At 40.8% G+C, this 13,092-nt stretch overlaps 2 protein-coding genes across 2 annotated transcripts; both read right to left on the bottom strand.

The window, feature by feature from the left end:
• Positions 1-2,448: 2,448 nt before the first annotated feature.
• Positions 2,449-4,135, bottom strand: LOC311039037 (uncharacterized protein; the record flags this gene model as incomplete). The annotated part of the gene is made up of 4 exons (XM_084048679.1): positions 3,969-4,135; positions 3,240-3,348; positions 3,056-3,130; positions 2,449-2,944 (listed from the first exon to the last, which is right to left on the bottom strand). Exons 1-4 carry the CDS (start codon positions 4,045-4,047, stop codon positions 2,449-2,451), a joined length of 759 nt encoding a protein of 252 aa, XP_083904805.1. The 5' UTR covers positions 4,048-4,135.
• A 3,802-nt stretch (positions 4,136-7,937) lies between these two features.
• On the bottom strand, positions 7,938-10,379 carry LOC311038972 (uncharacterized protein). The gene is made up of 4 exons (XM_084048605.1): positions 10,174-10,379; positions 9,560-9,668; positions 8,866-8,940; positions 7,938-8,754 (listed from the first exon to the last, which is right to left on the bottom strand). Exons 1-4 carry the CDS (start codon positions 10,250-10,252, stop codon positions 8,334-8,336), a joined length of 684 nt encoding a protein of 227 aa, XP_083904731.1. The 5' UTR covers positions 10,253-10,379; the 3' UTR covers positions 7,938-8,333.
• Positions 10,380-13,092: the final 2,713 nt, after the last annotated feature.

Genomic DNA, 13,092 nt, shown 5'->3' with positions numbered 1-13,092 from the left:
CTCTCAGCCTTGCTAAGGTTAGTACTAGACCCAAAGAGGATGGATTCAGTTTTACCCAGGTGTAATGATAGTTGTCGGTGTGTGATGTTTGATGAGTGTGTGCTGGCATTCAGGCGGTACTACTCTATTTGATGTGTGGGTGCATGGTATTCAGATGGTCCTATTCTATTTGATGTGTGGGTGCTGGTGCCGTACTGCTCTATTTGCGCTGATTAAAGCAATAGTCGACGAGTTATGGCCATTTGAAAAGTTAGAAACTGCTGTAACACTGCTGTAGTGTCCCATACAGTATGTGTGCAATTTAGTTTTATTTAGTTACTCTGAAGTATTTTCAATTCAATTTATTTACTTTCGAGTATTTTTACTAATTTTAACAATTTGGGAGTATTTTTACTCATTTTAACAACTTGTGGGTATATTTACTGATTTTAAGCTTTTTTTTAAAGTAGTTTTCATTTCAAGTACTTTTAAGTATTTTACTCAATGTATCATTTACTGTTAAGTGCTTTTACTCAAATTGTAGATCGGTCTTTTTAGTGCGTGTGTGCGTGCGTGCGTGTGCACACCACTGAGCCAGCCTCTGTGTGTGTGTGTGTGTGTGTGTGTGTGTGTGTGTGTGTGTGTGTGTGTGTGTGTGTGTGTGTGTGTGTGTGTGTGTGTGTGTGTGTGTGTGTGTCTGTGTGTGTCTGTGTGTGCATGTCTTTAAGTGGCGCATGTTGCATGTTTCACTGTCTCTTGTTTGTGTTTAATTAGTGTAATTGTTTGCGTCTTTGCGTTACAATCAGCTGCAGCTGTTTATGCCGTGCTCGGACGGACGGACAGACAAATACACTTGGTCAAATGTAGAGCATGCATAAAGGTTGAATGTGAATGCTAGTAGAGAGTAACAATTGTCATCCCCTGTGACCCCAAAGTTATGCTAAGCTCGCAAGCTCACAATGTGTGGTGGTGCGTTATGGGCTTCGATCGGCTATTTTCAAATAGTATTAGGGTTAAAGTGGTTAAACTGATTAAATATTAACACATTTTGTTGGGGACCCCCTGGAACCTCACCAAGGACCCCTGGGGGTGCCGCAGTATGTGTTTTACAGTGTTTTCAGTGCTCCATGGTGATTGGAGGGTAGAGGGGCAGTGGAGATTGAAGGAGTGGCGAGAAGACTGAGGACACACCTGGGCCTCATCCTCAATCAACTATAAAAGCCTGAGAAGAACAGTGCCACAGCACTCTAGCCATTCCTCACACCACATGCTAAAACCTTAGCCTGTGTGCCGGTTAGAGTGTTTTTTTTTGTAAACAAGACTGTAGCCTAAACTGTTTTGTGTAAAATGTAAAGACAAGGGAAGTGTTCATGTTCAGTTAGGGTAGTTTGTTTCCTTTCCTTTTCAGGTAGAGTGGAGTTTGTTGTTTTAGCTTTGGCCTCCCCAAAGACCTATGCTTTCCGCATTTTGTTGCCGATTCAGTTTGCTGTAACCTTAAGTTTGATGTTGGTAATAAATGTACCCTTTTTTGTTATCTTTGCTTGTGATACTTTAGATATGTTTACCTACTCCTTTTCCATCCTCTAGACTGCATTAAGGTCATAACGTGTGTTAATGTAAATATTTTCAGTATTTTGACATATTTTTTGTTTTTATATTGATGTTTTGTGCTATGCTCAAGAATGTAACACACTCACACTCACGTACACACACATCTGCGACATGTAATTACAGGACCACAATGGAAATGCATGCTGAGACTTTTTGTTATATCCTGGATGCCCTTTTATTGTGCATTGACATTGGTGTTGCAACCATACAATTGTTAAATAAATAAAACACAAAGTCAAATGGACAAATAACACAAGGTATTCAGGGAATACATAGCCCCACAATAGTTATCTTAATTAGGTTTCATAAATAACAAGCTTATTTTCTGAAAGACAATAAAAACATAAATAAAAATGAACATCATAAATTACATCAGTCAATAAATATATTCATGTAATAAATACATTCTTAAATTGGTGACAAGTGCTGTAATAATTTCAAACCCCATAAATCAAGTCAGAAACAAGGCTCTGGAGCTAAAAGCATTCAACGTGAAAAAAACTTTTGACAAGTTCACTCTCCTCACAGTGGTTCTCAAACATTTTCATGCCAAGGACCCCCACATTTATATGTATTTTGCCGCAGACCCCCGGTCCCTTTGAAAATATTTTGTGCCATAGACCCCCATAAGAGAAGACTTGTCAAGATGTGTCAACATTTTGGGCTTGTCGATCCGTTATGTTTTAATAGACAAGTCATAAAAGAAAGTTTTAGGTGTTTTGTTTGGGACCCCTGAGGGTCCCTGGACCTGCATTTTGACCACCAGTGCAAGGTCATTGGCTGGATGTGGAAAAGATGGCGTGTTATTGGTCCACCGGCCTGCTGAGCTGAGGTGAGCTTTATCCTCCTCAGTAGACATCACTGGGATGAGGGGGAGTAAGGAGACGAATGGGAAGGAGGGGAGGAGGTAGGAGAGGAGGGCATAGGAGAGGAGGGGTTGGGAGAGGAGGGGTTAGGAGAGGAGGGGGTAGGAGAGGAGGAGGTAGGAGAGGAGGGCATAGGAGAGGAGGGGTTAGGAGAGGAGGGAGTAGGAGAGGAGGAGGTAGGAGAGGAGGAGGTAGGAGAGGAGGGGTTAGGAGAGGAGGGGTTAGGAGAGGAGGGGTTAGGAGAGGAGGAGGTAGGAGAGGAGGGGTTAGGAGAGGAGGGGGTAGGAGAGGAGGAGGTAGGAGAGGAGGGCATAGGAGAGGAGGGGGTAGGAGAGGAGGGGGTAGGAGATGAGGGCATAGGAGAGGAGGGGGTAGGAGAGGAGGGGGTAGGAGAGGAGGAAGAGGTGATGAGGGAGAGGAGAGAGGGAGTGGAGTAGGAGACGGTGGTGGAGAGAGGGGAGGAGGACTTGGCATTCCTGCGTGCGGCCCTGTGATGAAAACAACACAGAAACAATGAAGTTTAACCTTTAAGGATAAGGTTATTTGGTGAATGAATTCATGAATTAAAGAATGGACAAATTAGCGATTGATCGTCTTACTCAAACTCTGTGATCTTGCGTCGCACCCAGGGAGCGGTGAACTGACTGCAGAACATGCCTTTCTCTGTCTGAAAACTGCAAGAACAAAACAGTTTAGACAGATATATAGAAAGCTAGACAGACAGACAGACAGACAGACAGACAGACAGACAGACAGACAGACAGACAGACAGACAGAACTCACATGAGAGCAGTGACACATGGAAGGTTCCTCCTCTGGACCAGGTATCCTATGATAGGCTCTGTTATCTCCTGTCTGCTTACTTTAGTACAGCAGGCTGACAGCTTCTCAACTGTAAGGAGACAACAAATGGATCAGGTTTTGTTCATGGTTCTTGTGATTCAATCTGTCTAAACACCAGGGAACAGTTAGATCTGTGTTGGGTTACCACCGCTGTAGTGCTATCACAACAGCTCTACACTGTACTGGACGCAGGGTATATAGTTGACAAAATCATTTAAAAAAGGCATTTCAGTTGACTGAAATACATTTAAAAAGAAGGCTTAACGAACAAACGGACTGAAACTGTATTGTGTGTTTACAAAACTAACTAAAACAAACTAAAACAAACTCAAATCATAGAGAAAATGTCCATAGTTTTAGTCTTTGTCAGTATCCGATTTTTTTCTAAGCTCACTGTGAGCTTGTAGATCCGTTATTTCCATAATTTTTCTGAGCTCTTCGAATAAAAGTCTAACGCTAACTTTAACTGACCTTTTAACTGACCAACCTGTTTTAAAAACAAATAAAAACTAAACTGAAATTGAAAACAAAACAATACAAATTGAAAACGCATACAAAATTCTAAACAATCATAACTCTGCTTTGGTGTACAGTATTATGTAGCCTATTCTATAAACCGTATAGTACAAACAAATACACCTACAGTAAGTATACTAGTACAGTACTCACCAGCTGAGCCCCTGTCAACCAGGGTCACCAGTATTACACACATCACAGAAGACTTCAGCAGGATTCCACAGGACACCATTTTTACTTGTTGATACGGCTTAGAGTGAAAGGAATGTTTTTTTTTTTTAATGTATCAATTAAATTAATAAATAAATAGGTGAATTCAATCTTCTTCTCTCCTCTTTTTTATCCTCCGTCCAGCCCAGTGATCTGACAAGTTTGATGAGTCCCTAACATTTAAGGCCTTGAAAAGCAGAAGTCCAACCTCCAAATTAGAGTGAATGTATGACTGAATAGTGGGGAAGTTTCTTGCCATGTGTCCTGCATATATTGGCCAACAGGAAACACTTTCATCAGAGTTTTATTTTAGATTCTAAAGTGTGAGGTAATTGTTTCCACTGTGACACTGGTCCTGGCCGTGGGTTTCCCGGGGATTCTCCACTACTTAGAAACCGGAAGTGTGAAGCGATAATTGAGGCCCTGAAAAAGTTAAATTGAATCTTAAAAACTAGTGTTAACCTTTGTTTCATCAAATGCAAACACTTTCAAGGACTGGATTTGATATATAATATTACTATATATAGCCTAATATGATTTATTAATTTTATGTACTTACATGTGTGGGGGGGGGGGGGGTGCTAACACACTGAACAAGCTGGTGAGGAAGGCTAGCTCCATAGTTGGAGTTGAACTAATCTGGAGGCAGCTGCGGAGGAGAGGATGAGGAAGGAAGCTAGTGTGTCTGCCTGATGTGTGAACTATGGATAACTCTGACTCAGAAGATTACAGTCATCATTTCTTCAAAATAAAACAAGACAATCGTTCAGGTCTCATCATCAACCAGTCATGGGACTGTTCACCATTTATCGACACATTTTTCTGAGACCCTCGCTGAGTAACCAGTGTAAAATGTGTACAGTCAATGTTGATGACTTTGTTGCAACACTGCAAAGAGCGCCCTTTAGTCTGCATACGACACGCCTGCTGTCATCATCAACATACAGCAAGAACTATCATGTCTACTCTGCACTCACCTAATGTATATGTCACAGTGAATGTGAGAAATGAGTCTGCAAAAAGACTGATTTCTCACATTCACCCACATTCACCACGGACAAAGGTGACTTTTCTAAGTGCATCCAAAGTCCAAATTGTAGGAAATAAATCACACCCAGTGTGAGTAAGCGGTGCCTACTCTGTTTGTTTGATTGATGTACTTTATTTAGTAAGACATGAGAACAACAGTACATGGAAGTACAAATTCACAATACAAGGTCTACTAAACTGGAAGGCTCATAAAGCACTAAGCTTGTTTAAAATGAGATCCCCATGCACACAAATCATGATGACATATAAGAGACAGACAGATATACACACTACTATACAGAATGTCATGCAATCAGCTTACAGGTTACTGGTATGAAGAAAAAATATATATACAAGAGGAAAAAAAGGAAAAGTTTGGTGTGGGGGGGGGGGGGGGGGTTTGGCGGGGGAAGGCATGCGTTAATCCGACAGACCTTTTCTCCGACTATGTGGCATCCGCGTGCGGTTAGGGTTAGGGTGCGGGTTTGGTTCGGGTTTACTGTTTAATGTCGGAGCACTGCGCTGTCGGAGGAATGCGCTGTCGGACTAACGTACTGCACCACATGGGCCATTTTGGAATTGCAGCCTCCTGAAGGTGTTTCTTTAGGGCAGTTTTGAAAGTGATAGGGTTTTACACTTACTCCTTTTGGTATGGCATTCCACATTGTTGTTGAATAGCATGAGAACGAGTTCATTCCCTTTGTTGAGCCAAATCTGTGTTTAACATATCCGTGGAGCTGCCTCTGGTGTTATGATTGTGGACTTCATTTACGTTTGGAAGTATTTTGACAAATACAGGGGGATCCCAATGTTGTGCCGTATCTTGTAGACCAGGTCCATTAAGTTGCTGTACTCTGTCCTCAACCATAAGCCAGCCAATCCTAGCAAAATGAACAGGGCGTAGATGGGTTTTGTGTTTGAGGCCAAGAAGTAGCCTTACTAGTTTGTTTTGGGATGTTTGGAGCCTTGTTTTTAAGGCCTTGGTGGTGTTGTGATACCATGAGGAGCATGCATGATTGAAATGACCTTGTATGAGGGCCCCTGCAAGAATCATCAAGGTATTCTTACTGACTAGAGAGGCAATCCTATACAAAAAGCGTGTTCTTTGGTTGACCTTTTTGATCACTCTTTTGGCCATTTTGTCACTGGAGAGGTTTGCCTCCAAGATGGAACCCAGGTAGGTAATTTTCTCCTTTCTTGTGATAACATCATCACCTGCTTTGATTGTGAAGCTCTCAGCCTTGCTAAGGTTATACTAGACCCAAAGAGGATGGATTCAGTTTTACCCAGGTGTAATGATAGTTTGTTGTCAGTGTGTGATGTTTGATGAGTGTGTGCTGGCATTCAGGCGGTACTACTCTATTTGATGTGTGGGTGCATGATATTCAGATGGTACTATTCTTTTTGATGTGTGGGTGCTGGTATTGAGGCCGTACTACTCTATTTGCGCTGATTAAATCAATGGTCAACGAGTTATGGCCATTTGAAAAGTTAGAAACTGCTGTAACACTGCTGTAGTGTTCCATACAGTATGTGTTTAATTTAGGTTTATTTAGTTACTTTGAAGTATTTTTTATAATGGTATGAACTCTTTTTTTTTCAATTTTATGTACTTTAAGTATTTTCACTATTTTATTTGCTTGAGTATTTTTACTCAATGTATTACTTTTGAGTATTTTTACTCATGTATTTACTACTTTATAATTACTACAGTATTTTTACTAATTATAACAACTTTTTTGTATTTTTCTCATTTTAAGCTTTTTTTTAAAGTAGTAGTTTAATCAGCTGCAGCTGCTTATGCCGTGCTCGGACGGACGGACAGACAGACAAATACACACGGTCAAATGTAGAGCATGCATAAAGGTTGAATGTGAATGCTAGAGGGTATCAATTGGCATCCTCTGTGACCCCAAAGTTATGCTAAGCTCGCAAGCTCACAATGTGTGGTGGTGCGTTATGGGCTTAGATCGGCTATTTTCAAATAGTATTAGGGTTAAAGTGGTTAAACTGATTATATATTAACACATTTTTTTGGGGACCCCCTGGAACCTCACCAAGAACCCCTGGGAGTGCCGCAGTATGTGTTTTACAGTGTTTTCACTGCTCCATGGTGATTGAGGGTAGAGGGCCAGTGGAGATTGAAGGAGTGGGAGGAGACTGAGGACACACCTGGGCCTCATCCTCAATCAACAAGCCAATATAAAAGCCTGAGAAGAACAATGCTACAGCACCCTAGCCATTCCTCACACCACATGCTAAAACCTTAGCCTGTGTGCTGGTTAGAGTGTTTTTTTGTAAACAAGACTGTATCTTAAACTGTTTTGTGTAAAATGTAAAGACAAGGGAAGTGTTTATGTTCAGTTAGGGTAGTTTATTTCCTTTCCTTTTCAGGTAGGGTGGAGTTGTTTGTTGTTTTGGCTTTGGCCTCCCCAAAGACCTATGCTTTCCACATTTTTGTTGCCTATTCAGTTTGCTGTAACCTTTGATGTTGGTAATAAATGTATCCTTTTTTGTTATCTTCGCTTGTGATACTTTAGATGTGTTTACTTACTCCTTTTCCAGCCTCTAGACTGCATTAAGGTTGTAACGTCATGTGTGTTAATGTAAATATTTTCAGTATTCCGACATATTTTCAGTTTTTATATTGATGTTTTGTGCCATACTCAAGAATGTAACACACTCACACTAACGCACACACATACCTCTGCGACATGTAATTACAGGACCACAATGGAGATGCATTCTGAGACTTTTTGTTATATCCTGGATGCCTTTTTATTGTGCATCAACATTGGTGTTGCAACCATACAATTGTTCAGTAAACAAAACACATAGTCAAATGGACAAATGACAAGGTATTCAGGGAATACATAGCCCCACAATAGTTATCTTAATTAGGCTTCATACTGTAAATAACATCAGCTTATTTTCTGAAAGACAATAAAAACAAATAAAAATGAACACCATAAATTACATCAGTCAATAAATATATTAATGTAATAAATACATTATTAAATTGGTGACAAGTGCTGTAAAGTGCTCAAACCCAATAAATCAAGGCAGAAACAAGGCTCTGTAATGAGCGAAAAGCTATCTTCTTTAATAGACAAGTCATTGTCTCATTGTCGAGTTTTAGATGTTTTGTTGGGGTCCCTGGACCTGCATTTCGAGTTTCGACCACCTCTACAAGGTCATTGGCTGGATGTGGAGAAGATGGCGTGCTATTGGTCCACCGGCCTGCTGTGCTGAAGTGAGCTTTATCCTCCTCAGTAGACATCACTGGGATGAGGAGGAGGAAGGAGACAAGGAGGTAGGAGACGATGGGGAAGGAGAGGAGGAGGTAGGAAATGAGGGAGTAGGAAATGAGGGAGTAGGAGAGGAGCGGGTAGGAGACGACTGGGAAGGAGAGGAGGAGGTAGGAGAGGAGGGGGTAGGAGAGGAGGGAGTAGGAGAGGAGGAGGTAGGAAAGCAGGGGGTATGAGAGGAGGAGGTAGGAGAGGAGGCGGTAGGAGAGGAGGAGGTAGGAGAGGAGGGGGTATGAGAGGAGGAGGTAAGAGAGGAGGAGGTAGGAGAGGAGGAGGTAGGAGATGAGGGGGTAGGAGAGGAGGAAGAGGTGATGAGGGAGAGGAGAGAGGGAGTGGAGTAGGAGACGGTGGTGGAGAGAGGGGAGGAGGACTCGGCATTCCTGCGTGCGGCCCTGTGATGAAAACAACACAGAAACAATGAAGTTTAAGCTTTAAGGATAAGGTTATTTGGTGAATGAATTCATGAATTAAAGAATGGACAAATTAGCGATTGATCGTCTTACCGAAACGCTTTGATCTTGCGTCGCACCCAGGGAGCGGTGAACTGACTGCAGAACATGCCTTTCTCTGTCTGAAAACTGCAAGAACAAAACAGTTTAGATAGATATATAGATAGCGAAATAGCTAGATAGACGGACGGACGGACGGACAGACAGACGTGTTGATTTTGACAGCAGATATTTATTTAGTTTTAGTCAGTCTTTTGAATAAAATTCCATTTAGTTTTTGTCATATTTTAGTCATCTTTAATGTTTTTGTTTTTGTCTAGTTTTAGTCGACTAAATATCATAAGATTTTAGTCGACCAAATCTACAGTTGATTTAGTCGTCTAAAATGTATTTTGGCGGTACCTTGATGGCGTCGTAATGGCTGATTTTACACTTGGTTGCATGATGAAAATAGCCGATCGACAAGCTCACAACGCGTCGTGCTTCTAGATCTGCTATTTTCAGAACGCAACACCCTAGCGCAACCAAACATAAAATGACTTGTTTTTTCTACTGGATCTCTTCTCCACTCATCCCTCACTAACATTTTAGTCTAGTTTTTATTTGTTGACGAAATTGTCATCGTAGCTTAGTTTTTATTTCGTTTTTATTTTGTTTTCATCAGTGAAAAAAGGTAGTCGACGAACATTTTTCGTCAAAATCAACAGTGACAGACAGACAGACAGACAGACAGACAGACAGAACTCACATGACAGCAGTGACACATGGAAGGTTCTTCTTCTGGACCAGGTATCCTATGATAGGCTCTGTTATCTCCTGTCTGCTTACTTTAGTACAGCAGTCTGACAGCTTCTCAACTGTAAGGAAACAACAAATGGATCAAGTTTTGTTCATTGTCCTTGCGATTCAATCTGCCTATAACCACCAGGGGGGACCAGGGAACTAAAATCATAGAGAATGTCCTTCAGTTTTAGTCTTTGTCAGTAGCCGATATTTTTCTCAGCTCACTGTGAGCTTATACATCCGTTATTTCCTCTTTTTTACTGAGCTCTTCGAATATCACCCCTGACTAATTACAATTACAATTACAATAAAATACAAAAACGTACCCTGAAAACTAATAAAAAACTACACTACTAAGTCTTTTCACAAAAAAAAACAACTAACTAAACTATCAAACCTGCTTTAAAAACAATTGAAAACTAAACTGAAATTGAAAACAAAATGAAATAGAAATGTCAAACAAATGAAGAATTCTAAACAATCATAACTCTGATTGGGTGTACAGTATTACAGTATGTATTCTATAAACCGTATAGTACAAACAAATACACCTACAGTAAGTACTAGTACAGTACTCACCAGCTGAGCCCATGTCAACCAGGGTCACCAGTATTACACACATCACAGAAGACTTCAGCAGGATTCCACAGGACACCATTTTTACTTGTTGATACGGCTTAGAGTGAAAGGAATTAATAAAAAAAATGTATCAATTAAATAAATAAATAAATAGGTGAATTTAATCCTCTCTCCTCTTTTTTCTCCTCCTTCCAGCCCAGTGATCTGACAAGCTTGATGTGTCTCTGATATTTAAGGCAGAAGCCCAACCTCCAAATGAGTCATCTTTCTCTCTCTCATTCTTGCCATGTGACCAGCAGATATTGGCCGACAGGAAACACTTTCATCATAGTTTTATTTTAGATTCTAAAGTGCGAGGTATTTCTTTCCGCTGTGACACTGGTCCTTGCCGTGGGTTTCTCGGGGATTCTCCACCAATTAGAAACCGGAAGTGTGAAGCGAAAATTGTCTGAGGCCCTGAAAAAAGCTGGAGGCGGCGGAAGAGGAGAGGATGAGGAAGGAAGCTGGATGCTATCCTGGAGAACCCCATCCATTCCCTATGATGAGCTAGTGAAAATGAGGAGCATGTTCAGCATGTGCGTGTGCGTGTGCATATGCGTCTCAGTGTTAGACGTTAGAGTCTGCTTGATGTTCACACATCAGTCCCATGACTGGTTTATGATGAGACCTGAATGATTGTCTTCTTTGATTTTGAAGAAATGATGACTGTGATCTGCCGAGTCAGAGTTATCCATAGTTCACAGTGAACTATGGATAACTCTGACTCGGCACGGCAGATTACAAAATCAAAGACAATCATTCAGGTCTCATCATCAACCAGTCATGGAACTGTTCATCATTTATCGACACATTTTTCCTGAGTAACCAGTGAAAAATGTGTACAGTCAATGTTGATCACTTTTTTGCCACGCTGTCTGCAAAGAGCCCCCTTTAGTCTGCAAACGACACGCCTGCTGCCATCATCAACATACAGCAAGAACTATCATGTCTACTCTGCACTCACCTAATGTATATGTCACAATGAATGTGAGAAATTAGTCTGCAAAATTATTAATTTCTCACATTCACCAACACTAACATACAAAGGTTTGAAACTGAATTGAAATCAATTAATATCTGTGGGATGTCACTACTTCACTGCTAGCCTACACCTTAGCAAGTCACTCAGTGCTGACACAGTTACTGTATAGCACAACCTAAATTTATTTAATGGATCAAAACTTTCATCATTTTAAAACTTTCATCATCTTTGAAAAGACAAAGTTGCCCTGACCTGGTGTCCTTTCACTCAGACATATAATATAATATAAAATTACATACATTACATTACATTACATATTACTGTATTTGTACATTGCAGCAGTAGGATACATTGTGAACATTGTCAAATACTGCTTAGTCAAATGAACCACAACTTACAGTTTCATCTTTATTTTGGACGTACTGTAAATCCCCTCAACTTCCTGTTTTTAATAAGAAGTCATTCTGAAAGAATATCATGTGATCTAACAGAAACAGACACAGACAGAGAGGCAGACCGCAAGAGAGAGAGAGAAGAGAGAGAGAGAGAGCGAGAGAGAGAGAGAGAGAGAGAGAGAAAGACATGTCATGTCATGTCTAGATTTTGTGGCAATTTTTTGTAACTTCCTTCTCTTCCAGACACAGACAGAGAGGCAGAGCGCGAGAGAGAGAGAAGAGAGAGAGAGCGAGAGAGCGAGAGAGCGAGAGAGAGAGAGAGAGAGAGAGAGAGAGAGAAAGACATGTCATGTCATGTCATCTCTAGATCTTGTGGCAATTTCTTGTAACTTCCTTCCCTTTTTGCCAGAAATAGTTCTGTATTGTGTGGGAAAATGATAGTGATCAACCAAACTACTCCCACTGAATTTGCACACAACAAGAGTCTACATTTTGTTTGAATAGACACTTACTACTCAGGCTTTAATATAAATTAACTTGATACGTCTTGTTATCAAATTAAAGCTAATAAAGTACAGTACTAAAGTAATTGCATGTGATAGAGCTGTTTTTCCTTCACCCATATAAAGTACCAAACTTTCAGAAAGACGACAAGAAAATTGTGGTCAATGTGTTGTTTGAGACATTTGGACGCTGTTTGTCCAAGATAAACTGTCACACCATCAGCTTGCCATCTTCTCTCTCAACCTACGAGCAGGCTCCTCATGGCCAGCTGTCATCGTCAGAGCTGATAACAACTTCATTTGTGTATAATTATTGTGATCATTGACTGTTTAGTGAGAGAGATATTTGTGCTGTACGGTGCCTCGTGTATTGATTCTTTCTCTTAATACAATGTCAACTTTTTAATTTGAGAACCAGCCTGTGTCTGTCTTTGATTTCGTCTTATCCTTTTTACACTGGGGTTTCAGCTGTTTAACTACAAATAGATTTAATTAACATAGAGCAGGATTTACGACCCTTATCAGCTCCATCAGCATGTCTCTCTTGGGCCCCAGTACACAGAACTGTAGAGGGAGGTACTTTCAATAATGAGAAATCATTTGAGCCCTTGTTTGATCAAATCAAAAAAGGACTAGATGTTTCGTTTACATTTGCACCCATGCACATCTGTGCATTTAGCAATGCACAGCTGTTTAACAATTCTCAGGGAGCAGTCAGAGGTTCGGTGTACTGTCTTGCTCAAAGGCCGTTTGGACACAATGCTGGAAGGAGTTAGGTTCAAACAGGGAACCAGCCATTTACCAGGTGACTGCTTTGCCGTATCAGGGGAGGAAAAGAAAACCTTTCCTGTATAACAGTGATTCTCAAAGTGGGGCCTGGGGACCCCTAGGGTTGAGGGGGTTCCAGGGGGTCCCCAGCTAAATGTCTTAATAACATAAAAATCTGTTTAACCACTTTTATCTATACACATCAGCTATTTGAAAATAAACTACATCCTCA

The sequence above is a fragment of the Gymnoscopelus microlampas genome (genome assembly GCF_963454915.1).
Source record: "Gymnoscopelus microlampas genome assembly, chromosome: 22".
Lineage (NCBI taxonomy): Eukaryota > Metazoa > Chordata > Actinopteri > Myctophiformes > Myctophidae > Gymnoscopelus > Gymnoscopelus microlampas.
The sequence above is the reverse complement of the archived record's forward strand: the minus strand, read 5'-3'. Positions and strand labels throughout refer to the sequence as shown.

Bases quoted from the DNA above. Each gene is read 5' to 3' on its own strand.
- LOC311038972 (XM_084048605.1), bottom strand. From the start codon at position 10,252: ATGGTGTCCTGTGGAATCCTGCTGAAGTCTTCTGTGATGTGTGTAATA. The intron at 8,941-9,559 runs GTGAGTTCTGTC...TTGTTCTTGCAG, and splicing joins CCATGTGTCACTGCTGTCAT to TTTTCAGACAGAGAAAGGCA. The intron at 8,755-8,865 runs GTAAGACGATCA...TTTTCATCACAG, and splicing joins CGCAAGATCAAAGCGTTTCG to GGCCGCACGCAGGAATGCCG.